The sequence below is a fragment of the Halichoerus grypus genome, chromosome 6, assembly GCF_964656455.1.
Source record: "Halichoerus grypus chromosome 6, mHalGry1.hap1.1, whole genome shotgun sequence".
Lineage (NCBI taxonomy): Eukaryota > Metazoa > Chordata > Mammalia > Carnivora > Phocidae > Halichoerus > Halichoerus grypus.
In genome coordinates, this window is record NC_135717.1 from 99,801,728 (window position 1) to 99,828,451 (window position 26,724).

Sequence of the window (26,724 nt, forward strand, 5' to 3'; positions counted from 1 at the left end):
GACATCACCATAATAGTGGGACACTACACAGGAGTCAAGTAAATAGAAGAGCTTAAAAGTACCCTGTACTAAAAATGAGCAAATGACCCCCGAAAACCTATGGTGCTGGGGGGGTGGCCAGCCAGGGTCTCGGTGGCAGCCCAGGACGGCGGAGCCCACGGGGAAGGTGGCAGGTCTCTGAACGGGCACAATAGCTCTCTTATAGGCACCTCTGGTTTTGATCCTGCTGTTTGCCAAATTAAGTTATAAATATCCCCAAAGGCCCCAGCCCTATCTCAGCAAACGAACACTGAAAATCTGAAAATGTCCTCAAAATGTTAGAGAAACGTCTAAAAGCCTTGGGCATTTTTTCTAATGATCTCAATTTTGTTTGTTCCTTCTCAGTCATCATCCTTTGGGTAATGGGAGAAGCAAAAGGGCTTAGTGATGCTCAAAGGCCATTACTAGTACAGGCTGGAGGATTTATCCTCTTATACCCTTTCCTCCAGTTTATTGGATTCCCTTTCATGATTTTTACTTTCCAAAGCATGGGCCTTCCTTTTTCCTTCTCACTTTCTGTTCCCAATAAATACAAGCTCAAAATATCAATTCCCTTACCAAAAATGAGGATTTGCTTGCCAGGGGAAAATATATTCCCCAAATACCTTGATCAACTCACATCTCCCCTAACAATATCCCAGGAGAAGCTCTGTGTTCGTTCAGATACTCAGACAGTGGCTGATAATCAAACAGCTTAGTTTGGTGTCTGAAGGCAAGGGAAGGAAGATTTCAATTTCTCTTCATATTTCGGAGTCTTGATCCTATTACTGGATGGATGTAGAGGCACAAGTATATTTCCTTAGATTCTAACCTCTAGAAATCAACTTATTTACAATGTATGATTTAATGCACATTGATATAAATACTCCGTATTGACCTAGTAATAAAGTTGAAGCATTGGAGGTGGAAAAAAAAATATACTGAGGAGAGAAACATCCCCCAAACTTGTTATATTCTCATTTTCCTCATGTCACCATAAGGAAGGAGGCACTTCCGGGGCACCTGAGTGGCTCAGTTGGTTAAGCAGCTGCCTTCGGCTCAGGTCATGATCCCAGGGTTCTGGGATCAAGCCCCGCGTCGGGCTCCCTGCTCATCAGGGAGCCTGTTTCTTCCTCTCCTTCTGCCTGCCTCTCTGCCTACTTGTGCTCTCTCTCTCTCTGTCAAATAAATAAATAAAAAAAAAAATCTTTAAAAAAAAAAAAAGGAAGGAGGCACTTCCTAAGGGTCTCAAAGTACAAATCAGATATACTTAAACAGTGTAGTAGAAGTTCTACTGATAAACAAGCACTTAAATCAACCTGGTAAATGAACTATTTTTAAGGAGCAAAAATAAAAGTGGTAGGAAAATGTCTGTAAGGTTTCCTTCCAAACTGTTATGAGTAGTTGCCTCTGGGTTGGAGAGAGGAAATATATAGTCTTTGAATTGAGTTGTAGACTTGCTTCAACTTGCTGTGTGCTCTAAAATCTCAATCTCTCTCTCTCCTTCTCTCTGAGGATCAGGATTACAAAGCCATAATCTCCACAGAGTTTGGAGTAACAGATTTTCTAAATTGGGTTCATTAGCTACAGATTTTTTGAAATGTTCCAAAAAGGCTATTCCAGTAAGTGAGCACTCTTCTGTGTAAATGACTTTTTGTTTCCATGTCCTGAGCTTAATAATTTCCCTCTTCCTTCTCCTGGCCATTGAAATTCAGAAACAGTGCTTGTTTTCTTGGCCATGCCCTGCTTGGATGAGAATGAGATAGTTCATATTGGAATAAGCTGGTGAGTGCTCCTCCCTCCTGTCACGGTTCTGGAGAGAGCTGATGGAATAGGATCGGCAGAAACATGGATAAGTACAGGGATCCTTAAAAATTCAAGTACAAGGGCTTGGCAAAATGCTGGTTTTCATGTTAAGGTGAAAGATGGGTCTTATGGTAAAGGCCACCTGGTGGTTTCCTTATTACAAAACCCAAAGGCTCTGTTTGGCCAGTCTCTTCTTCATGGTCTCTCTGCAGCAATTAATGCTGTTGAAACTCTTGGCATTGTGAGGCTCATCTCTTGGCCTTTGACACACTCCACGTCCTAGTTCTCTTTCTGCCCCTTTTATTGTCTTCCTTTCTACTTATTTTACTTGTCTTTGTTCTTTTTCCTGAATGGGGGATCCCCCAGGTTCTGTCTTGGGCTTTCTCTTCCTTTCTCTCTTTACACATTCTCCCTTCTCCCATCTCTCCATAATATGATGACTTCAACTGTCACTTCATGTGGACAGTCACAGTAAAAACTGTCAGCTACCGAGTACCTTCACTGCTAGCCACGTTTAACGTATTATCTCACTGATCTCACACCAATTTTCTTCCTTTTGGATGAGGAGGCAGAGGCCCTGATAGGTTCAAAGATTGCCCAAGATATCCTAGACCACACAGCAAGTAAGTGACAGAGCTAAGGTCTGAGGCCAGATCTTTCTGGCTCGAAGGTTCATGCTGTTGTCACTACCCTGTTCCTCCTAATTTATGACTCAGCTTCTAGTCTCATTTTGAAATCAACAAGTGTTCTATGAGCAGCCTCTCCTCTTGCAGAAGTCCTTCTGAAACCGATACACCACCTTTCTCCCAATGACCAGGCTCACAACGTCAGGTGTCTTGGGCTCATCTTGTAGTCTACCGCCTCTCCTGATCCTCCCTACCCCGAATCTCATCAACTGCCAAATACCACCTCTGATTTCATCTTTCCCCTCTCCCAACCAGCCTATGCACCATGGCCTGACTACTGTTCTAGGCCACATCATTCCCATAGTGAAATCCTTCAGTGGCTCCCCATTCCTGATGAAATGCTATCCCAAACCGACACTTACCACTCAAAAGTCCAATCTATTTTCTCTATCCTCTCTCTCAGAGTTCCTTTACAAGTGGACTATGTGCCAGTGAAACTGGGCCAATGTCCGCCCGAATGTCTGAGTGTTCCATCTCTATGCCTTTGTTCAGGCTTCTCCCTCTTACAGGAACTCACTCTTAATCCAACAGACACCCCCAATCTACACAAATCCCACCCTGTCTGATATACTGCCCCCCAACACACACACACACACACACACACACACACACACAAACAATTCCCTTCCACCACCTCTCTGTTGGGTGTCACTCTACATGTTTAAGCCTTCACAGATTTTCATTTGTTCCACTCTTGGGGAACTTAGCCTATTTTACTTTTGGCTTGTTATTCTCCTCTCCCTTTTATTAAGCTCTAAATTCCTTGGCAGAGAAGGAATGTGTCAGACTCTTCAGTGTATTCCCCCAAATCTTTTAGTCCAAGGGATGCAATAGATGCCCAGTAAATATGTATTCATTAAATTGACTCAAACTTTGATAAAATATAGCAATGTGAAGTTGCATTTTAAACATAATGCTCTACATGTTTCTTCCCCAGCAAGCAGATGCAAAATATTTCACATAGATGGTCCCCGAACATCTTGAGATCAAGAATGTATAAATAACGACTATGAGTGCCTATATTCAAACCGATTACCTTTTTTCCTAATGCAGAAGGGAGAGAGGGCAGAAAAGGAAACATGGAGAGAAAAGAAACAATGTTAGGTTCTGCCCACTGTCACATAAGGAATGACAACTTCATAGTAAGATGCAAACCTCTAATCACATAGAACAACTTATAGTAGGATGCAAGTCAAAAAGAAAAAAAACATGAAAAATGCTCAGCAATAAAAATTCAGTTTACATGTAGCCCTCCTGTGACATATAAATATTGTCAGGTAAGATAAATTACTGCAATGTTAACTTGCACTTATTAATATGTTACCCGCCAAACATATTCTTTGGTTGCTCCATCTACTGTAGTTTATGTCTTCCCACATGCATGACCAGCTTCCAGAAAGAGGGACACACAGCCACTGTCACCTGGCTCTCCTGAAGCTTCAGCATTGGTGCTTACTAAATGTTACCCTTGGGACCAGGCAGCAAGGAGGATCATGACTCTTCTAAAGCCTCACTCTCAAATAGTTTTATAAGAAGATTTTTGAGAAAAAAATTCCAACATACAGCTATGTTTATTATAAGAATACAAGAATTTATATCGGATGCGGTAATACTCACTAAATGTGTATCATGGTACACTAACACTGTAACTTTGACTTCTCTTTAAGCCACTTAGTTTTAATCTTCTGTAAAACAGAAGAAAGTCCAAGTCATGGACAACCACAGCCTTTGCTACTGGATCTTAATGAGGAGTTAGTTATAAGCAAGTAGGTATGGCAGAATCAGTGCCAATCATTACCAACACCCCAAACTGTATATAGCTTGGAAACCAGTGTTCTCTCATTGAGATCAAACATTATACTCTTCCCAAACACGGTTCAATTTCTTAAACTCCTGATTTCTGAAATCCAAGAATTTCTTAAAGTATGACTCCTCTGTTCATATTTGCCAATGGGAAAGTTCCAGATATGGGGAACTGAGACATCAGCAATGACACGAGGGCAGAAGATGACAGACGTGGCTGAGATGGTGCTATTCACTGCACAGAGAATTCTTCAGTAAATATCATCTGTGCACTTGAGACTTAGATTTGGTTTCTATAACCAAGAAGTCCAATGATTTAGCCAGTATGAGGATTCTTCATTGATTGACAGTCCTATTTAGAAGTTAACACAATGATTGGGGGAAGGTAGGGTAGAGAAGGGGAAAGCATACAACTGCAACCTCATCAAAGGTTCAAATGCTCTCATCACTCACCACGATCATTTGAGCCACATAACTTTCAGGTCCAGTGTATTCAGTTGGGTCTTTAACCTTCACCAGGACTAGGAAGTACAGATAATGCCACATATTGTGTTCTGACTTGATGTGCTCCTCAAATGAAACCGTTTTATTATCAAACTTGTCCCTCTCAAGTCCTGCAAAACACAGAAGACACAATGTATGTAATTTGTCATTTAATCAGCACTTACTTCTTAGCATAAAAACAAAACATCACAATTACATGAATAAAGGCTTTCCGTGAGTGTGCCAATTTAGAATGTTATGATTAAAAACAGCACAGTACACAAGACCTCCAGAAAAAAGGCCACAGCTTGTAGATTTCTTCCAAACTAACATTCTCCCCCCTCCATCCCCTATCCAATGGATCCTTGGAGATGTGTGGTCCTGTTATAGTTGTAAAATTTGCAGATAATTTTAAATATAGCCATGTCAAAACTGTCCAATTAAACTGGACCACAAATCTAAGAAAAAGTAAAAATGATTGTGCAATAAAAGGCAGGCTTGTTAATCAGGACATAAAAAATAAAAGTTATTTTATCCAGGAACTTGGGTAAAAAGAGGAGAGGCAGCTGAGAGAGTCATCTTGAAAACCATTTGTAATCAGCACAGGGCAAGCCAGCGTCCACAGTGATCTTTGCTCCGAGTGCAGTAGGGCTCCAGCCCTTTAGACTACTGTGCCTGGCATTTTAAGGAGGAGATGGTCTTTTCAATATCCAGAGCAGATTTTCAGCTGCTGGAAGGACACTGAGGAGAGGTTCTGCATAGTAAGATGCTTTTCTCTCAAGAGTTGAAGGGTGGATGAAAGAAAATGAATGGAGATGAAGAAAAGCATCTATGGAAAAATGAATTCAATTGCCAAGTAAAATGGGATGTTGGGATTCAGTCTGGTTTTGCAGTTCAGATACTGGAGAAGAAACTAGGAAATTGAATTCCAATCCTGGCTATTCTTTTCTAAGCATAATTTAAAAAAGCCATTCAGGCATGAAGAAGACTCTTTAAATAATAAGATATGAAGTACAATAAGTAAAAAAAAAAATCTGTCCCTAGTGGAAGGGTGACCTTTTAAATTATATTATTGGATATTTTAATGGAAAATACCATAAAATTAGCTGGCTGATGGTGATGCCTCATCTTATTTGACCCATCATCAGCTTGGCATGGCCCAAATAAAATCCATACTCTTCCCCAAAACTGCTCCACCCACAGTCCTCCTCTTCATTCCATGGCAACTCTAGTCTTCCAGTTGTTCAAGCCAAAAACCGAGGAGTCATCCTCAAATCCTTTCTCTCACCCATATCCAATTCATGTTGAAATTCTCTTGGCTCTACCTTCAACATATACGTGGAATCTGGTCCCTTCTCACGGCCTCCACAGCCGCCACGCTTATCTGAGCCTTCATCATCTCTCACCTGGACTACTGCAATTGCCTCCCAGGCCCCCCTGTTTCCACTTCAACTCTCTGTGGCCTATACTCGACACAGCAGCCACTGAGATACTTCAAAACCCAAGGTAGGATGGTGTCTCTCCTCTGTTCCAAACCCTGTGGTGGTTCTCCACCAACTCAGCATAAAGATCAAAGGCCTTACAATGGCTTATGAGTAGGGTTGCCAGATAAAATATAGGATGCTCAGGTGAGACCAAGTTAAGTTTGAAGTTCAGATAAATAATGACCAGTTGTTGAGTATAAGTAGGTCCCATGTGGTATCTATTTGCTAAAGTGTAAGTGATTTAGCCCTATAGCCTCGCTTAACTTGTCTCTTACTCTCCTCCCCCTTGCGAACTCTCATCCAGCCATACTGGCCTCCTTGTTGCTCGCATGCAGACTCCTGCTTCAGGGCCTTTGGACTGGTTGCTTCTTCTGTCCACAGCGCTCTTCTCTCTGGTGTCTCTCTAACTTGCTCACCTTTAAGCTTTTGCTCAAATCTCACCTTCTCCATGTGGCTTAACTTGATCACCCTATTTAGTCCTACAACCTGCCCCTTCCCTTTTGCCAACAGCCTCAATCACTCTTTCTCTTTTATCCTCTTTTTCCTAGAGTGCTTATCACCTCCTAACAAAATGAACATAGCCACAACAAAGGTGTTAAATTAAACTGGACCACAAGTCTAAGATAAAGAGGTAAAAATGATTGTGTGAGAAAAAGCCTGCCTGCTAATTAGTACAGAAGAAAGGAATGCCATTTTATCTAGGAACTTAGATAAGAACTTATTATGTTTATTATTTATTGTGTGTCCAGGAGCAGATATACTTGTCTCTTTTCCTCACCAACGGTCCTATAGCTAACCTGGGTGTCCGGTTTATAGTCAGCCCTGAATACGGTATTTATGGAATGAATTAAGAATATTTCACTAATGTTATTCCACATGGGTGACTATAATCAAAAACAGATTAATAACAAATCTTGGTGATGATGTGGATGGACTGGAGCCCTCATACTCTGCTGGTGGGAATGTGAAAGAGTACAGCTACTTTAGAAAACAGTTTGGCAGCTCCTCAAAAGGTTAAACATAGAGTGACCATATGACCCAGCAAGTCCACTTGTAGGTACCTAACCCAAAGAACAGAAAACACATGTCCACACAAAAGCTAGGGCATGAATGTGCACAATAGCATTATTCCTAAGAGCCAAAAAGTAGAAACAATCCAAACGTTCATCAATGAATGAAAAGATAAACAAAATATATCATATCATACAATGGAATTTTCAGCCATACAAAGGATGAAGCACTGATGTGTGCTACACCATGAATCTTGAAAACATCATACTAAGTAAAAGAAGCAGGCCCCAGAAGGCCGCATATTATACGGTCCCATTTATGTAAAATGTCCAGGGGAGGCAAATCTGTAGAGACAGAAAGTAGATCAACGGTTGCCTAGGGCTGAGGAGGAGGAAAGGTTGGGGGTGGAGGGTTGGTGGGTGATGGTTAACAGGTATGAGGTTTCTTTTGGGGGCAATGAAAATGTTCTAAAATTGATTGTGATGATGGATGCACAACTCTGAATATATACTAAGAACCACTGAATTGTAGACTTTAAATGGGTGAGTTGTAGGGTATATAAATTATATCTCAATAGAACACTTAAAGAGAGAGAGAGAATGTTAAAGTAGATTTTCCCAGAATTCAGTTCAAACAATTACCTTTCTGTTGCAAGGTACATAGGGCTATAAAAATAATGTGTCTACTATCAATTAATCTGTAATATGGTAGAGAGAACAGATAGCTTGCACTATATCCTGAAGTGGTATAAACTGCCAAAGAAGCACAGAGGAGGACAAAATGAATTGTGACAAGGTACATTTTAAAAGGTTTAAAAGAGGTGTAAAGCTTTAAGTGTCTAGCCTTGAAACAGGATTATGGCAAGTGGAAAAGAGATAAATGGTAATAAAAGCTAGCTAATTTTTATTGAGCACCTATTTGTGCTGACAACAACAGAAAGATGTTTAATTATGCTCTTATAATTACAATAATCCAATCTGACCTTTCAGCATGTGAGGAAAGAGATTCAGAGGAATTCAATAAATTGCTCAAGTTAACACCTCTCGTTAGTGGAGAAGTCGGTCGGTATATAAACAAAAAAATTTCTAGCTCAAAAGCCATGTTCTTTGGCCTTCTAGGCAAAGGAAGTGGCAGGGCAAAGCTGCAGATGAAAGTAGATCACCTCTTTGGGGGAGCGTCAATTCCTCCGAAGGGAACATTTGGAAATGAAGATGTAATGGTATATTTGGCACAAACCATGAAGAGTTTTATTTTTTTTTTAAACTGTGAAGAGCTTTAAATGAAAAGCTATGGAAACTGCACTTTATCCAGAAGGCCTTTGAGTGGAGACTAGCCTGTTTAGAGTTGTGCTTCAGGTAACTTCCTGTGGTGGGATTTAGAGGAAGACTGGGAATAGAGGCTAAGAGTGGGGAGACTGGGGGACTAGGGCGGTGGGGGATGTAAAGGCAGGGAACTGGTTGTCTTTCATCTTCATTGGTTCTTGCTCTCTAAGCTTTGTCAGCCATTCCCACGGTTTCAGCCATGACTGTGCTGGTGATGTGGCCCCAGCACTGACCTTTCTTCTCAACTTCAGTTTCTATTTCCAGCTGTCTACTGGGTAAATCCCCTTGGCTCGCTTATGGGCATGTCATCAAAAATTTGTTTCTTTAGCTCTTCTTTACCTCTGTTAATGAAGTCCTTGTCAACCAGGGAACTTGAAGTCATCCCTGGACTCATACTCTGACAATGTACTCTGTGCACATTTCTTAGAGCGACTCTGACTTTCTCGCCATTCTCCAAACAAACCGTGTCCTTGGAAAATTCTATGCCTCCACCTCCTCTCTTTCCTGCCTTATAGGTATTCCTTCTTCAAGACCTAGCTCAACTACCACTGACTTGCACAGACACAAACAGTTAGTGGATCCTCCCTGTGCCCATAACACTTTGCTATGAAAATTTATCTATTTCTATCTTAGCCTCTACCACTTTATTGTCTGGTTTATTTTTGTATTAGCAGCACCTGGCATAGTATCTGGAAAACAGTAGGCATTCAACTAACATTGACAGAATAATTGAAAAAAAAGAAGAAGAGGGAGAGATTGAAGAGAAGTTTTTGGATGAAAATTTAAGAGGGCTTGAATTCCAATTAGAGGGACAGATTTAGGAGGAATCAAGAAGGACCCTACAATTCCTGACCTGAATGACTGAATTTATGGTAATATCAGTACAGCAAGGAAAAACAAAAGGAGGAAGAGACTTTAGAGGGAAGATACATTTGACTGGGGATGTGCTGAATTTGTGATGCCTATAGAACAACCAGTGTTGGACTGTTAGGTCCAAAGCTAGAAATTTTAAACAGAGACGTCAAGGTGTAAATATACTAATTCAAAGATAAGTGACATAAAATAAACAATGAAAGCCAGGGTATTGGAGGAGATGACCAAGGCAGAAAGAAAGGAAGGATAAGAGGAACTCTGTGTGCTCAACACAAAGGTTTCAGAAAAATAAGATGGTACCTATGTTGTGTTTCCCACACAGTATGACTAAGGTGAGGACACTCACTCACCCATCACCATACCTCTTCTCGGCTGTATTTTTCTGCATAGCCCTTAGCATCATACCTTCTATGTGTGCTGGGAAATGAGCTCCATGATGGCAGTAAATTTTGTCTATTTTGTTTACTGCAGTACCCTGGTATATAGTAGATACTCAGTAAGTAACTGTTGAACAAATAAAGTATAAATGACCTTGATGCACAAGTACAGATAAAGAACTAATATACTAAGAGAAGAACACACTGCCCCTCTCTGTCAGTATAGCCTTTATCTCCTATTAAATCACCTAGAAAGATCTTCCATTCTAGGCACCTGACTACCATCAATCCTTTCTCCATTTTGGTATTTTTGTCACACTGGTCTGTCAACATCTCCTTCTGGCTGGATTTTCAGCCTCTGGTAACTCAAAATTAATAATTAATATGGATACCAGCGCCAATTTGTTCCTATGCTTACTGCTTCAGCTCTGTCATCTGCTAATCATCACCCCATCGTGACCACCTTCTGGATCATTAGCAATTGTTTTCTGAGTCATAATTCTCAAACATCTGGTCATTGCCTTCAAGGCAAGGAACATCCCATCTGCTCTCATTGCCTGTCACAGAATCTACCCCCCCCCCCGTTGTTACTATGGGTGTCACGTGGTACATGTGCTACTGGAGCCAATTCTCTCCTACTGTGGAGAGTCTCTCCTCTGTTGTTTGATACGATATCCCTCTTTGGATCACAACTTAACACCCAACTCTTACAGGAACCGTTTATCAATTGATCACCACTATTTTATAGCTACTAGTACAACCCCCAAATGTCCCAACTGTCTAGATCATTCTTGTAATTGAGTTCTTTTAACGTATATGGGATATACTAGATCTTATATGTGGTAAGCAATTCCGGGAACGCACGCATATCTAGATATACATTATGATAATGCTTCTCACATATTTCTGCTAAAGGTCCTTTGAGGGCAGGGAATAGAGAAACTTTATGCTGCTGAGGTCACAGGGGTGAGCAGCTATAAGCGCCTGGGATTACTTTTCAATTTAAAAAAAAAAAATTCTGTTTTATTTTAAATGTTCACATTAAATTTGTTTTACTTTAAAAATTTATTTTACTTTATAGCATACTATTTGTTCTAATGTAAAAAATACTATTAAAATTTACTCTTAGGTTAAATTACCTAAATGGTCTCTCAGATTTTTGAATAAATGTGAAGCTTCTGTACGATAGACCATGTTGATCTAATATCTCCTCCTATGCCTCCTGATTTATCACCCTATAGCTCTGTGGTAATGTGTATGCTACCAAAACAATACCCTGAATGTGACAAAATTTAAAATAACTTGGAATTGGTACATCCAGGTTTTTTGTCTGCCGTATATATCAGTCTAGTACTTACCCAATTTATCTTCCTTTTGTAGGTCATAAGCCACATAAAATAGAGATAATATTCATTCAAGCTGATTTATTGAATAGTCATTCATTAAGCAAATATTTATGAATGGTCCTCAATACATACTAAGGAATCATAAAAAAAATAAGTATCTTAAAGAAGGGAAATTAATGTGCATTGAGGGCTTACTCAGCTAAGCATTGAGCTAGGAATTTTGATACACATGATCTCAATTATACTCACTAAAACCGCAAAAGATGGCATTATATTCCCCATTTTCCAGATGAGGGAATAATAGTTCAAGGTGAAAAGGAAACTTGGCCAAGATCACATATCCAGGATATGAAACCAGTGTGTTTACTTAACCATAAAGTCCATGCCCTTTCTACGATGTGACAGTGTATAGCATCTGACAGAGATAAGACAACAAAAAATAAGTACGGTACCATACTGCTAAGTGTGATGTGAGCAATTTAGAAGCAGACATGTTTGCTGCTGGTTAGTGAAATCTGATAAGTCTTCATGGAATAATGGCATTAGAGCTGGCCTTAGAGAGAGGGTTGGAGTTGAACAGCTTAGGCGTTTGGACATTCCAAATGGAAACACCGTAACTGAGAACACGTGGAGAGTCTCTAAGTTGAAGATGAGTAATGTAGTTGGGCTGGAAGTTGATCTATAAAGAGGGGAACATTGGGTGAAAAGGTGGGCAAAAAAGGGAGCTTGATTACGGAGCACATTATGTGCCAGGAAATTTGGAATTTTAGAGTTACAGACTATGCAATGCTATTGATAGACTTTCGAGTAAGGAAGTGATGAAATCAAACTGGAAAAATTAGTCTGGCAGCATTGAGCAGAACATTTTGGGGTGTGAGCCAAGGTGAGCCTGAAAACCCAAGGTGTGGCTTGCGGGATGTGTGGAAGGAAGTGAGTGAAATGGGGAACACAGATTCATTAGCACATGGTAACTAGTGCACCTGGAATAGGAAAAAGGAGATGCTAAAAATGATGGAGAAGCTCCCAGCCTAGAAAACTGAAGGCCCAGTGGGATGTCATCAATGGCAATATAGAGATCAGGATAAACTGCTAGGTCAGAAGAAGAAGATGGAAAGGCAAGCGGCACTAGTTTTCAGACATGGTAGATGTGGCTGCCAAAAGTCATGCCTGTATAGGTGTCCGTCAACAACTGAAAACAAAGGACAAAAACCTGGAAAGAGGTTGGAGCTGTGGTTGCACATTTGGCAATAATAAAATCCGAACCATTTATCCAGTGGTTGGGAGAAGACTTGTGATAGAACGAGAAAATGAGCAATCCAAGGCAGAAGAAAAGGTCAGCAGGAACCTAATGGGGAGAGTTGAGAAAAACATTCAATCTGGTGATGAGGGTTATTGTGATGTTTTAAGGAATTTATAAGTTATAGGTTTTTTTAAGTAACTGTGAAAGCCAAAGAGAATTTTGACAGCAAAGGGAAAGCCTCGAGGAGCAGGAATGGTACTTAAGTGATGGGCTTGCTTTGCTCTTCATCTTTCTTGTTAGAATGTGGGGGGAAGGATCATGGCCTCAAATGAGGCTCACATCTAACTGATACATTCTTCCAAAGAACCCTTTCTTCCAAGGTTGCATGCTGACATAATAGTTATTATGATTGTGAAGGGAAGGACTTAGAGGAAGCACTGTAAAAGCAAGACCATGAAACACACACAAAGATTTTCAAGGGCAGCATGTCTTTTCCTCCACAGAACTCACTCTTCCATACAATGCCTCTCTTCCCCAAACCCCTGAATGATTGTACGATATCTTCCTTGGCCCCATCCCAATCTTGCTTCCCTCCATCTAGCCTAGATATATAAAGAAAGGCTCTTCTTTCTGCCTCATTTCCTTCTGGTAAATCTCCCCCAGCATTGTGTAACTTATCCTCATGGAAAGTACTCCATCTTTATTCTGAATCACCTGAATGAGAAATCCAAAGGCTCTATTTGGCATAATATGTTACTGGCCTTCTCTGCTTTGAAATAGTTGATAATCAATCACTTTCTTTCCAAGGCTGTGTCCTCCCCTCATATCCATATGACACAAATTCTTGGTTCTCCTCACACCATTCTGACTGGAAAGATCTATGTGTGTGTGCGCGCATTGACCCTGTTTCTCTCAACTCTTCAGTGCTGATATTTCCCACTTTAAACCCCATTTTCTTCTCTTCCCCCTCTGAAGTCTTCCCCATGCTCTGGCTTTGGCTACCACACACAGACGGAGGATTCCCCAATAACTGTCTCTAGTGCAGACTCATTCTCTGAGGCTCAGACCCATGCTGACCTCTGTGCTGGGTGTGGCCCACTGAGGTGTTGAGTACACACTGCAATTTCAGTATTTCCGAAGCCAAACTCAGCATATTCCTCTCCAAATCTTTTCTTCTTTTCTTCTCAAACTCAACAGTTGGTACTACCACCCACCCACACACCCAACTATCTTTCATATTCATTCCTAACCACTGAGATTTTAAAAGTCTCTCTCTAAGTATTCCATGACCCTGTCCTCTACCCTTAGTACTGCACCTTAACTTTCCTGCATCAAAGTTTTGTTACCTTTCACTTGGACTATGTCCCCTGAAAAACAACTTCTGTAGCTGCTCCATTGCTCTGAAACAAAAATTAGACCCTGTACTCTTCTACTTAAATTCTTTAATGGTTCAGCATCCTCTATAAGTCTACAGGACAAAGTCCAAGTCTTTTAACATAAAAGGCCATGTTCTGGTGAACCTCTTCTTGGGGCATAGACTGCACTGAAATTCACGCTCCAGCAACACTGAGCTCCTTATAGTAACTGAAGACTCCCATTGTGCTGTTCTTCCCTTCATGCCTGTTCTTATGCTGGTCACTCTGCTTCTACCCACTTAATTTTTTTAAAGATTTTATTTATTTATGTGAGAGAGAGAGAGCACGAGTAGGGGGAAGGATAGAGGGGAGAAGCAGATTCCCCACTGACGCGAAGTGGGGCTTGATCCCAGGACCCCGGGATCATGACCTGAGTCGAAGGCAGATGCTTAACCTACTGAGCCACCCAGGTGCCCTGCTTCTACTCACTTTAATATGACTAGCTACCTTCTATCTTTTACCATCAGTTCAGTGATCATCTCTTCTAAAAGCCTTTCTTGACTCTTTCTTGCTTGCCCCCACCACAACCTGAAGGGGTATAACAGCCTGTGAACTTCTCTATCATGTCTCTTAACACACTAGATAGCAGTGATACTTATTGTGTTTGTATTCCATACTAGATTGTAAACACCCTGAAGAAGGGCATGTCCAACTCATGTTTGTTTCCTTGGAATACAGTTCATTGTTACAGGTTAGTACTTGGTACACCTCTGAGCGTTGAAGGAATGCTGGAAAGGTTTGGGAGACCCATTGAGGAGAATGAGACAATTGACAAAAGGTGAATCAAGGAGGGAATGGGATTTATTGAGGGCTCAATTTGAGTTATATAGAATAATGTTGTAGTGAAGCCCTTATGCTCGTTATGTGACTTTAACCAAAAGATTCTTCAGCTCAACATGGTGAAATAGATGGTGAGGATAACCTGGACTTAGTGAATATTCAAAGAGAAGGAAGAACTCTAGGATGCTAGGTCAGCTACAGAGACTACCAAAGGGCTGAAATACATTGAGAAGAGGGTAGAGCAAAAGGGAATGATGAGGGCAAGGAGAGAGTTGGGTCAGTCTGAGAGCTAACAATGGGCAAAGGGGAAGAGAGTGTGGTGTGTGTGTGTGTGTGTGTGAGAGAGAGAGAGATGAAAAACTGACAGAAGTACAGTCAGTGAATAGAAGTTCAAGCTGCTAGAGAAATCATCTGTGGATTCATAATCCAACAAAATAAAATAAAAATCATTCTGTCATTTAATCAATATGTTATTGTGATTAAAAATCTGTTTGCCAGTTGGTGTAACCTTTTGAAATTTTGCAACACATTCTACAGAGAGTCATACAAATTGCAGAAATAATGACAAGATAGCTTTCGGATATAATTCTTCTATCTATTTCTGGAAGCAGAGAACCCTAGTCTAATGCTCGGTTACATAATTTTTGTCCAGCTTTCATTTTAAAATTATTTTTCCCAGAGTGCCTGGGTGGCTCAGTTGGTTAAGCGACTGCCTTTGGCTCAGGTCATGATCCTGGAGTCCCGGGATCGAGTGCCGCACCGGGCTCCCTGCTCAGCGGGGAGTCTGCTTCTCCCTCTGACCCTCCTCCCTCTCATGCTCTCTGGCTCTCATTCTCTCGCTTGCAAATAAATAAATTCTTAAAAAAAAAAACAAACCACAAATTAAAATTATTTTTCCCAAAGCATGACAAATAAAAATCACTCTAGCCCCTCCTTCCTCCTGGATAGTTTCTTCACCTATTATTTTAGTATCCTGAGAACACTTACCACAGATGAAGCAAGTTGTCTTTAGAATTTCTTCTTTTTTCTGTTTTTCACTTCTGAGATCAGCAAAAGTATCAATGATAACACCAAAAATCAAGTTAAGGACAATAATGATGACAATGAAATAAAAAAGAAGGTCATACACCACTCGGGCAGCAAACAAGGGCTCCTGAAATAAAAATAAAAAAAAAATGTATATGTATACATATTTTCAAGGTACGTTGATTTGACATACAGTCTAGAATAGAGAATATATTTAATAAAGGTTTGCTGAATGAATATAAACAGTGCTCCAAGTTGGAAAAAATAAGACCCACTTTCTGTCTTCATTTTCTTTCCTTTAAGTGTTGTGAGATAAACCTCACATCTGTTCCCAGAGCCCCTTCCATTCTCCAGGACTTATGCCCTCCCATCAATGGGGAACGTACCTTTTATTAAAAACCACTGTACTGTATCATTCTGCTAAATGCATTTTGGCACATTGGGATCCCATCCCAGAAGCTGCACGAAAGGTAGACAAGTAGCAATTCCCAAGGTCAGCAATTAGGGAGCTGAGAAGGACCTAATGCCTAATCAATTTCTAGAGTAGATTTTGTTCTTGGCCTTATAGGGTCAAGTACAGACAGCTCCAGCTTACTTCTACCTGATGGGCAGTATTAAAACACACATTAGAGATGCTACAATCCAGCCATTTCATAGATGAGGAACCATCAGATGAACTGACAATACGCCACAGCTGGCTTATTGCAGAACTCAGATTTCTCAAGCCTTCAGCCTGGCGCTCGAGCTTTTGCAGCTAATGAGAAATTTTTTAGCCTTGCCATTTTAATATATGAAATCATTTTAGAATTTGTTCAAATTTTATATTCATCATGGATAAATAATGGCCGCTATTACTAGTCAGAGGCAAAGAGTAAATCTTCATGCCTGAGAAGCCTGATGGACAAGAGGCAGCCTAGTTTCTGTTATTTATGCAACCATTAACTCCTCTACCAAATTTGTAGTCATGATCTCATGGTTGTAATATAATACACAGTTCAAACTTGGAAACTTTTCATAACCCTACTAACAGACATAGATTTTTTTAGGACGTTAGCTATTTCTGTGTAGTTCTAATATACAATTAATTGGTTTTAATGGCCACCATTATACATACGTTTAAAGCAAACGACACAATATAGCATCTTGAAGACAAAAATTGTGTTGTAGATGCTGTTAAGAAAATTTTAAAAAATGCTTATGTTCTTCTTAAAAAAATATTTTATTCTCCAGCTTACATCTTTCGATGGCCTTCTGAGAACATCTCCCACACCACCGCCATTCCGGAGGCCCTGGTTCAGGACGGTGACAATGCACATAAGGAGAGTATCACATGTCCTTTCAATTCCATCCTCATACTCTTCATCAGCTATAAAAACACACAAGTTAAACCAGGCAGCAAACTCATGTTTTAAATATGCTCCCGTCTACTTCCAAATAGCCATTCCTTCACAACTGTGCCATGAAACAATTTTTTGAAGCAAATAGCACGTATTTGACTTGTAGTAGCCCATGACTGATACAGGCTGAGAAGGCCACACAATAGTATTCTGAAATATTTGTTTTCTTCCAAGAGTGACAAATGGCAGAATGGAAAGGACAACATAAGGAAAGCTCATCTGCCTGGTGCACTGTTGTAGTGTGGGGAGGTTGTGGTAAGACCTCAGGAAGACAGTCCACTCACCCAGTAAGCAAAGATATTGCAGGAAAAAGAGCGTGCACAAGGAAGCCAGGTGAGCGTGGCTCTAAATTCTACTCTGTACCAGTACTGAGACTTGGGCAGTCACTTGACCTCACTATCCTCATCTGTAAAATGGGGATGTCTGATTAAGGATGAACCCCTTCAGAAGATTATATTTGGGATATGTAAAACACTGCACAGGGATTAGAATACACATGGTAGGTGCTTAAGAATTAGGGCAGATATTCTTTCATTAATTTAGTTAAGCATCTAAGCTCTTTTAATGATGAGCATTGAGCTATGGACAAGAAGCACAATATATTTATGTGAACAATTTATTTTATGTGAATGTACTTACGTGAAAATATTTAGGGAGAAACAAGGAGACAGAAAAGATAAAATGTTACAAAAAAAATTCCTGGTCTTAATTTGGTTTAAAGGTAAACTTGGTAATAATTTCCCAGTCATTTAAAATAGTGAAAAGTTCATACTGTATTAGAATCAGGATTTCTGGGGCGCCTGGGTGGCTCAGTCGGTTAAGCGTCCAACTCTTGGTTTCGGCTCAGGTCGCAATCTCAGGGTCATGAGATCGAGCCCTATGTCAGACTCTGCATTCAGTGTGGAGTCTGCTTGAGATGCTGCCCCCCCACTCCCCCCCCTCTGCTCCTCCCCCACTTTGCACACACTTTCTCTCTCTAAAATAAATAAATAAATAAAATCTTAAAAAAAAAAAAGAATCAGGATTTCCTAAAATTGATAAGTGAGCAGAAATGTGTTTTTCTTGTTACAAGGCTAAAGAACCATAGTGGTGTCGAATTTTGGAATTGTGTAGCCACAGGCACAAATGTAAAAACAACCAAAGGGGGAAAAAAGAAAAAGAAACAGTCTAATTTTGTCTACATGATCCATGACCAACAGCCTGTTTGGTACTTTGTTACAAAAAGGCTGATTTTCCTCTTGTGAACTGACTTTATTTTAACTTCACATGGATGGGAAGATCCTGATATTTTCCCTTTACTCAGAGCGGTTTCTTTTTAAAACATAAATATATACCTCAAGAGGAGGGCGGAAGTCAGAGATGGGTAGGCATGATGTTGCAGCATCAAAGCTAACAGCCAGGTCTGTGCCAGACCACTTACCTTCGAGGTGAGCCTCAAGGCACATTCTGATTTAGAAAGTAGAAGAAATAAGCTGCCTTTGGAGGAAGGAGAAATGGGGAAGAGGTGAGGCTTGTGGGGAAGAGATAAGGCAGGCAGAGAAAGCTCTGTCTGCAACATGCTAGTTAGGCCCCCGACACCTGAAGGTGGGTTCTAACGTGATGGCCAGGAAGAACGTGAAGAAAACTAGTTAAAAATGGGTAAGGGAATTAAAGGAATTTTTATAGAGAGATGTGGTTTTCCAGTAATGAGGTCATATGCAATATGTCTATATGCTACTTTGCCATGGTTAGATGTTCAGTCAAAGCAATCTTATATTTAGTGGCAGGATCTGCATTCATATAGTCAATCAGCAACTACCTGGTCATGTGACATAAATGTATACTGAAGACTTAACAAAGTGCCAGGTTAGTCAGTCCATAGAAGCCACACGAAAGTGCTCCCATCTCTTCCTAAGAATTTAAAAATGAGGCTGTTCATTCGTTAACAGGTGAGCTAGTAAAATCCACACACAATTCACGTGATTAGCCATTGTGAAATAAAATAGATTGGCTGCAAATACATCAAATGAGAGTATTGACTTTCTGTATAGCATGTACGCAGGGGGAGAGTGCCCAGGCCAGGTCAATGACAGCCACAGTCCCGTCAACCCACTCCGTAGGAATTGGTGCGTCGGCGTGCTAGTTTTATACAGGAGCCTCCATGAGTTTGGTTAATAAGGCTCTATCTTTGTGAGATGGATTTACTCACAATACGTTAAGCCAAGTTCCCTTGCCTGCAGGCTAAAAGCCAGGCCCTGAGTCATAGTAGATTCACCTAAGTAAATGCCACCTTGTGGAGACCTACCTACATAACCAGCAGGCCTTCCCCATGCCAAACCTGCCTCAGTTCACTGTCTCCACAGACCCTGGGCCAGGTGCTAGGTAGACAGGTGGAAAGAGGAAAGTGTGGCAGCCCCTAGGAGATTTATGGTTTCCTAGGAAAGGTGGGTCAGCAGATGAACAAAGGCAATGTCCTATCCCAGGATACTGTGCAGACAGGATAGCGTGCATCTCACGGGGGCAGGGGGCATCAGGGATAGCATCTTGAAGAAGGTGGCACCTGAGTTGAATATTCAAAGAGACACATGCCTGGCCAGTAATATCAGCAAAGTAAGACATTCTAGGCAGAGAAAAGAGGATGAGCGTTTGAGGAACTACAGGTGCACTGGAATGACTGGGCCTTTGGTGCATGCAGACAAGTGTGAGAAGAGAAACAGGAAGGGACCTGTTCACTATGGAGAGACTCATACGCCTAGCTAAAGAGTTTAAACTTTATCCTGAAAGCCCAGGGGAGCCGCTGGAGAACTTTAAACAGGGGCAAGGTGGTTTATCATCTAGCTAATGAAATAGTATGAGATAAAACATTTACTTAAATAACAAGACAAGTTAACATGTGATTACAGCCACAGAAGTGGTGCAAAGAGATCAGAATAGAGAACATTTAATACTAGGGATAATGAGTGGGGAGTCCCTCTAATTAATGTAGACTCTGAGTTTGCCTCAAATAGTCAAGGGATTAAAACAGTAGCAGAGAGGCATTCCCATGGTATGGCCAGAGAGCGCAGGAGGTAGGAAACTCCTTCTTATATGATGAACATCAAATAAGCCAGCATGTAGAGGAATGGAAGATAAAGCTGGGGAGATAAACTGGGAGCTCTCTGCGAGTTTGGGGTTTATTTGGCAGGCAATGGAGCATCATGAAAATCTCGAGTTGGGGGTAAGGGGGAAATATTCAAAGCAGTGATTTCTGACAAGTGATCTAGTGGTGATACAGTAGGCGAATTGAAGAGGAGAGAATGACCGGAGATAGAAAGACTGCTTAAGAGGCAAAATGTGTGACAAGCCTCAACCAGGAGTCATGGCCATGAGAATGGAAAGGATGGATGAACAGGGGCTGGCACGACCCTAGGCCCGAGGGGGAAGGCAGGGTTACACATCCCGCTGGAGCTTCCGGCCAGAGCTGACTTGGGAATGGGCGGTCCCATTAGGCCACAGAAATGGACAACTGAGAAGGAGGAGCTGAGTGCAAGGTGTTATGATGAAGGCAAGGCAAGAATTTCAGATGATTGTAGGATGAGAAGATGAGAAGGCATTTTTCAAAGCTAGAGAGCACAAGAGAGCTGGGAGAGTACTGTGATCCAAAATTCAGGAAGAAAATAATGTAAAGATAGAGGAGATACCAAAAAATGTAAAAATTATGGGAAGAGTCAAAAGCAATGAGAAGCAAGAAAAGGTCTCTGGATTGAACATTCAGGTCATCAGGAGACGACAGGAAGACAGCAAATAGTGAAACAGAAGATGGTTGATGCAGAAATCGAAGGAGAAAGTGCAGGCCAGTTGTTTTATCGGAAACCCTGGTCCTGAAAAGGAGATGGATTCGTGTGGGCAGGTAACAAGAGTGCAGAGGAAGGTTCAAGCTGAGGCAGCAAGGCAGTTCCAGGTACAAGAACGAACAATGGGCTAGCTAACAATGGCAAGGGAGTAATGATGAAATCAGGTGGTTATAAAAGGAGTGAGAGAGGGGTGTCTGGGTGGCTCAGTTGGTTTGAGCGGAAGACTCTTGGTTTCTGCTCAGGTCATGATCTCAGGGTTGTGAGATCTGAGCCCTGCCGGCAGGCTCCGCCCTCAGCGGAGAATCTGCTTGAGATTCTCTCTCCCTCTAAATAAATCTTTAAAAAAAAAGAAGTGAGAGTGCATGCTTGCGTACAGGCGAAAGGAAAGAATTAGTGGAAATAGATGTGTAATGTGGACACATTTAAAAAAACTAAATATATATATACATGTAAGGAACTTAGAACGTCACTTGGCACATAGGGGGTAACAAATCTAGGTGTCATAATTATCATTATTACCGATAGATGGCTATAAAATCTTATGCAAAGTTATAGTTTTAACATAACCAACTTTATACTTGAACAAGATGAGACGAAATGATCTTCATTTTCAATTGAGCATTAGTAAAATAAAGTATCTTTTCTTAATTCATAACAGAAATTAAAGTGTTCTATACAAAGAAAGGAAAAAAAATATATTCTCTTGGCTCTGATCTGAGGTGTTGGCCTATGTTTTTTTGAATATTGGACATGCTTGAATAAGAGTATTTAATAATGCTATTTTTCTGCTTTAATAATTAAAGTACCCATTTTTTTTTATGATTTCTTAGAAACAACCGATTGCCACTGAGATATAGCTGAAAGTCCAAGTGCAACTGAAAACCTCTTGTTTGTTTTAAACTTTAATTCTAATCGATTCATTACGGAAATTCTTTTTTAAAAATGTTAACTAGAAAGAGAAATTTAAGATGCGGGGCACCCCGTGGGAAGCCAAAACACAGAGTGGCACCAAGGCTGATCAGTTTCAGCTATTCATCAGGCTTTTTTATTAAAGTAAAATACCAAAACGTATTAAATCTGAATGGCTCATACATGTGTGACATCTGTGAACTTCCTCCCTTTTCTGTACATTCAAATGACCCTTACTTAGAAAATAATTGTAACGATATTTTGTAAATTGCCTAAAAAAGGCCTCACTTTTCTAGAAAGACGGTTTTTAAATTTTTTTTTTTTTTGGTTCTTCTTTGGTAAGTGATTATATTTGTCTAAGAAGTCAGGTAGGTCTGCAGCAAATGAAATAAAAGTCCTTTTTATTTTTTTTTCTCCGGCCACAGTTGGTTGCCCGTTACCATGTGAATGTGCGGCTGCTGGGACAATGACCCTACCTGCGTCCGCTGGAGCTTCCTGGGGGACCAGGCGCTGGGCTCCCCAGTCACTACGAGGCTTGTTATTCTGCTCCTGTGTATGGGTCTGGGCCTTTGTAATGCGGACCCGCTGTCCACAAGGTAACAAACCAAGGCCATCACAAATGCACACTAGGGTTTGCAAATTAAAATTTAATTCTGGTCTTAGACATGGAAAAGTTATTTTTAAATCTAAGCATTCCATGCTGCACAACAAACACCAGGGGCAAGCTTTTCCTCTACCTTTGCGATTAAATATGTGTGGCCGAGGTTTAAAGGGGGCAAGGGCTAGAAGATCAAATCTGTGGAATTTTCAGTCAGATGAATTTTATCACTTACTGTATCAAACGCAAAAAAAGGGCACAGAGGAAAGAGTAGGTACATTAATAACAGGCATTCTTGTGGTTTCAAACACTGATTTAGGAATGACCCCAGGTGGTGTGGAGCCACTGCCAAAGCTCTGGCCCCCAACAGTGTCCCTGCCACACCTCCAGCATCGACATTCCTCCATTATCCTCTTCTTCCTCCTCTGGGAGCTTTCCTGCAAAATCGTACCTGCCTCTCCCTACGCCCAGCTCAGGCGGAGCCTAAAATCATGGAGACGTTGCTCCAGGGGTAATAAGCCTGCGAATATTGTCCCCATCTGCCCATAGAGAAAAGGGAAGTTCTGTTTCTTATGTAATATATTAGGTGAGAAATAGGTTGTAGAGGATTTTATGAGAAGCCTTTTATGAGTTTGTATTCAGAGTTATAAACCAGTCTCCAAACAGTCCTCGTGATGGAACAGAGTTTCTCAACCTCAACACCACTGACATTTTGGGCTGGAGAGTTCTTTGTTGAGGGGGGCTGTCTTGTGCTTTGGAGGGTGCTTAGCAGCACCCCTGGCCTCTAGTCACTAGATGCCAGAAGCATTCCTCCTGGAGTTGTGACAACCAAAAATATCTCCAGGCATGATCAAATGTCTTGAGATGGGAGAATGGGGCGGGGGGCGTGGGGGGTGGGAGGGATCAATTCCTGTTGAGAAATACATAATTGAGAATATTTATGTCAAAGTATTGCCTTTAGAAGATAGCATGCATAAAGAAAAGTTATCCAAGCATTCTAGTTGAAAGACAATATGATAGGCAGAATTTTAACAATCTAATTTTTGGTTAGGGAAGAAAAAAATGTACAGAGATTAATCCTTTAACTAGAGGACAATAAGACTTAGAAGACTAGAGGACAGACCTTGGCATCAGAGATCTAAAATAGTCTACTAGCTATGTGATCTTACTTAAAGTTTGTGTCCTTCGGTGTTTTTACCCATAATGTGAGGATAATTAGTAGTATCTATCTATCCTTGACATGCCTCAGGGCCCTCGCCCATGCTGCTCCCTGTGCCTGGAATGGTGTGACTGACTCCTTCTCGTGCTCCAAGTCTCAGTTTAAATAATCCCTCCTCAGAAGGGCCTTTCTGTTTGCTCTACCTACAGCCAAGCTCTCTTGTGATTATCGATCATGGCACTGCTGGTAGTACTCACCATATTTTATAACTTTTTATGCCTCCCCCTCCCTTACTATTCTATAAAGTTCCATCAGGGCTAGGATCATGTTTGTCTACTCAATACTATGTCCTGAACAACCAGCATGGGGGCTGGCCAATAGATCAGGCTGAACAGATTTTGCTGGAGGAATGGATGAATGAATAAAGGTTTTATGATAATATCATCACCATCACCCTCATCATCATCATCAAGGATTTGTGCTGAGTTGACTTAATGAATTTCCTGTTTTACAAAAATATTCACTTCATTTTTTTAAATGTTAAGATCAAACTGTCATAATTAGTAATAGCACATAAAACAATTACAATAGAATGTCTGGCTGATTATCAAGCCTAAGATTTCCATGATTGCACAGAGCTGGGCAGCCACATCCTGGGCTATGCACACACCATGTATAGCTGGGAAGATCTCACTCCAGGAGAGGAGGCTCTAGCAGTGACCTCACTGCGTCTTAGGAGCTTCCGGCTCCCACGCTGTGGATGAGCATCACTAGTGCATCTGCTGTGCGGGCCCCTGGGCCAGCCATCTTTACAGTCTCTGGCAGGAGGAACACTGGCTTTGTTGTTGGTTCACTGGCAAAGTAATATTCCTTTCTCAAAATCAAACTATAGTTAAAGTAGATTTGCTTTAAAACAAAGGAAATAATTTTAAGGTAATATTCAGAGATAGGAGAGCAAGGCAGGAATACAGTTACAATATCCTTGGGACCATGTTGTTAGAATATTTGTGCTAATGAGAAAGTACATTTTTTAACCTATTATTTTTCACACTCTGTTAAGGAGAAAGTGTGTCCAATTGAAAAGAAAGTAACAAGTACTGGAGATAAAAAATTGAAGTTCAAGACAGCCAAAAGATCCTAAGAGCTATTTAATTTTACCCAGCTACTTAAACTATACCCAAGTTTTTGCTGTGATATTTTTTTAAAATATGAATAATAAGAGGAGAGGAGCATTTGTAGACCTGAATTTGAGATTGTAACAGATTCTGCAAGCCGCTGACAAATGAGCTTGATGCTGGTCCCCAAGATAACACACCCAAATGGATCATTAAAAGGATAGTGTGGGAAGAAGGTGGGATCAAGAGGAGCCAGTATGGTTCACACTAACCTCAAACTGGGGATGTGACAGACATCGTGTTTCTGGGCTTTGGCAAGGAGGCTCTGAGGAGTCTCATGATTTTTTTTTTTTAAGATGGAGAAACATGGGTTAACTGATAATTTATTTAAGACAGAGTTCTATGTGGCTGAAGAATTGCATAGAACATGACTATGTCGGTCTGAAAGCATATTTCTAGTAGCATGCTCAAGAATTTGTCCTTAGCACTGTCCCATGCAACATTTCTAGCACCTTTAATGAAAATCTTCCACAGCAGAGGTTGGCAATTTTTTTTTTTCTAAAGAGCCAGATGGGAAATGTTTTAGGCTTTGTGGGTGACATAAAGTCTCCATTGCATCATTTTCTTTGAAGAAAATACTTTTTAAAAAGGTTACATCTAGTCTTACCCTGAGGGCTGCACAAAAACAGGTGGCAAGTCACATTTCCCTATGGGCCGTCGTTCGCCTATCCCTGTTCTATAGCTTATCAGCTTGAGGATGACACAAGAGAGAGTAAACATATTGCTTCATAGAATCAGGATCCATAAAGATACCATGAGCCCCATGGCACATGAGAACGGAAAGGGGCTTGAAACCTAGAGATCATCTAGTCCAAAAGGCTCCTCATCTATTCCTGGGACAAACTGGGATGGCCTTGGATTCTAGGTTGGCAGAAATATATAAAAATAAATGCATCGTTTTGTGCTTGAAATCCCAAGCACAAAACGATGAGTACAGGATAGGCATTTATGGCTTGACAGCTGAACCAGTGAAGAATGGCATTTTAGCCAAGTCAGCCAAATATGGGTCAAGGGTATGGTGTGATTCCAAATTCCACTATCCAGAATATGATAGCACCACTCAGTTCCTTGCCCTGGAGTGTGACATCAAGAGTCACTGCTAGACTGTGTGAGGAAGGCTGAGGAAATTGGAGGTGTTTAAAGCGGAGGATGCATGTAACAGGATTTTAGAAATTGCAGAGCACAGTAAAGCTCCACAAGCAAGGAATGAGCTGGTTTGTTGTTTGGAAGCCTTGACTGGCTAGCCAGGCCTTAAGGGAGGAAAGAAGTCTTGGAGGCAGCTGCTCACAGTTCATAGAGCTGCTGGGGCATCGGGATGGAATGCACATGTATATATTTCTCCCTTTAGGTCATAAAGCAGGAAAGATTTTGTTTGTAGAAGGCACGATCCATTTTTCTTCATGCAACAATCCAACATCTCAAGAAAAAAGGAAGCTCGGGCAAGACGGCCCTTTCATTATGATCAGACGGATGTGCTCCCAGATGGCAGTGGGGGACCCCATCCTTACACTGGGCTTATTAACTCTTCCATCGCTCATCTTCCCCGAGTCCAATTGTGCCCTTCCTAGATGTAACATAGACTAAATCCACTCCTTTCTAATATATAAAACTCCTGAAATATTTAAAGATATATACTCCCTACATCATTGCTGCGGCTGGAAAGAGATCACTAATTCTTTCTACAGTTCATTAAATTTCACATATGCCATAGTTTCCAAACCATTGAGAACAATTTAGAGTTTAAAAAATTCTTTTTATGAGCATGGTTCCATTTGCTCCTTTGGAAACAGGGAAAGTATCATATTCTCTCTGTCTCTCTGTCTGCTCCTTCCCTCCCTCCCTCTCTGGGCAAACCATCTTGAACAAGGTCCAGGAAATTTGCATAACATATCTAAGACAGAGAGCTAGAAAGTGGGAAGCCCAGGATTATACCAAGCCTTTTGAGTTCTAAGCCTGTGCATTTCCTGATACTTTGTGATAGGCCATATAATTAAAAGGGTCTCC

General features: G+C 40.9%; 2 protein-coding genes across 8 annotated transcripts in view; one reads left to right on the plus strand and one right to left on the minus strand.

Annotated features, from left to right (window-relative positions):
* SSPN (sarcospan) overlaps positions 1 to 22,342 on the plus strand; it is a 256,373-nt gene extending 234,031 nt beyond the window's left edge. The window contains exon 4 of the mRNA XM_078075795.1: positions 22,214 to 22,342. Coding sequence (XP_077931921.1) covers positions 22,214 to 22,235 — 22 coding nt within the window. The 3' untranslated portion in view covers positions 22,236 to 22,342. The remainder of the gene's footprint in view (positions 1 to 22,213) is intronic.
* ITPR2 (inositol 1,4,5-trisphosphate receptor type 2) overlaps positions 1 to 26,724 on the minus strand; it is a 494,379-nt gene that overhangs the window by 44,515 nt on the left and 423,140 nt on the right. For 6 of the 7 annotated variants that reach the window (XM_036080194.2, XM_078075789.1, XM_078075790.1 and 3 more), the window contains 3 exons: positions 16,906 to 17,036; positions 15,632 to 15,797; positions 4,767 to 4,927 (listed from right to left, as the gene is read on the minus strand). In XM_036080194.2, coding sequence (XP_035936087.2) covers positions 4,767 to 4,927; positions 15,632 to 15,797; positions 16,906 to 17,036 — 458 coding nt within the window. Of the gene's footprint in view, positions 1 to 4,766; positions 4,928 to 15,631; positions 15,798 to 16,905; positions 17,037 to 22,415; positions 24,452 to 26,724 lie in introns of those variants that run through there. The other variant, XM_036080200.2, reaches the window with a different exon arrangement.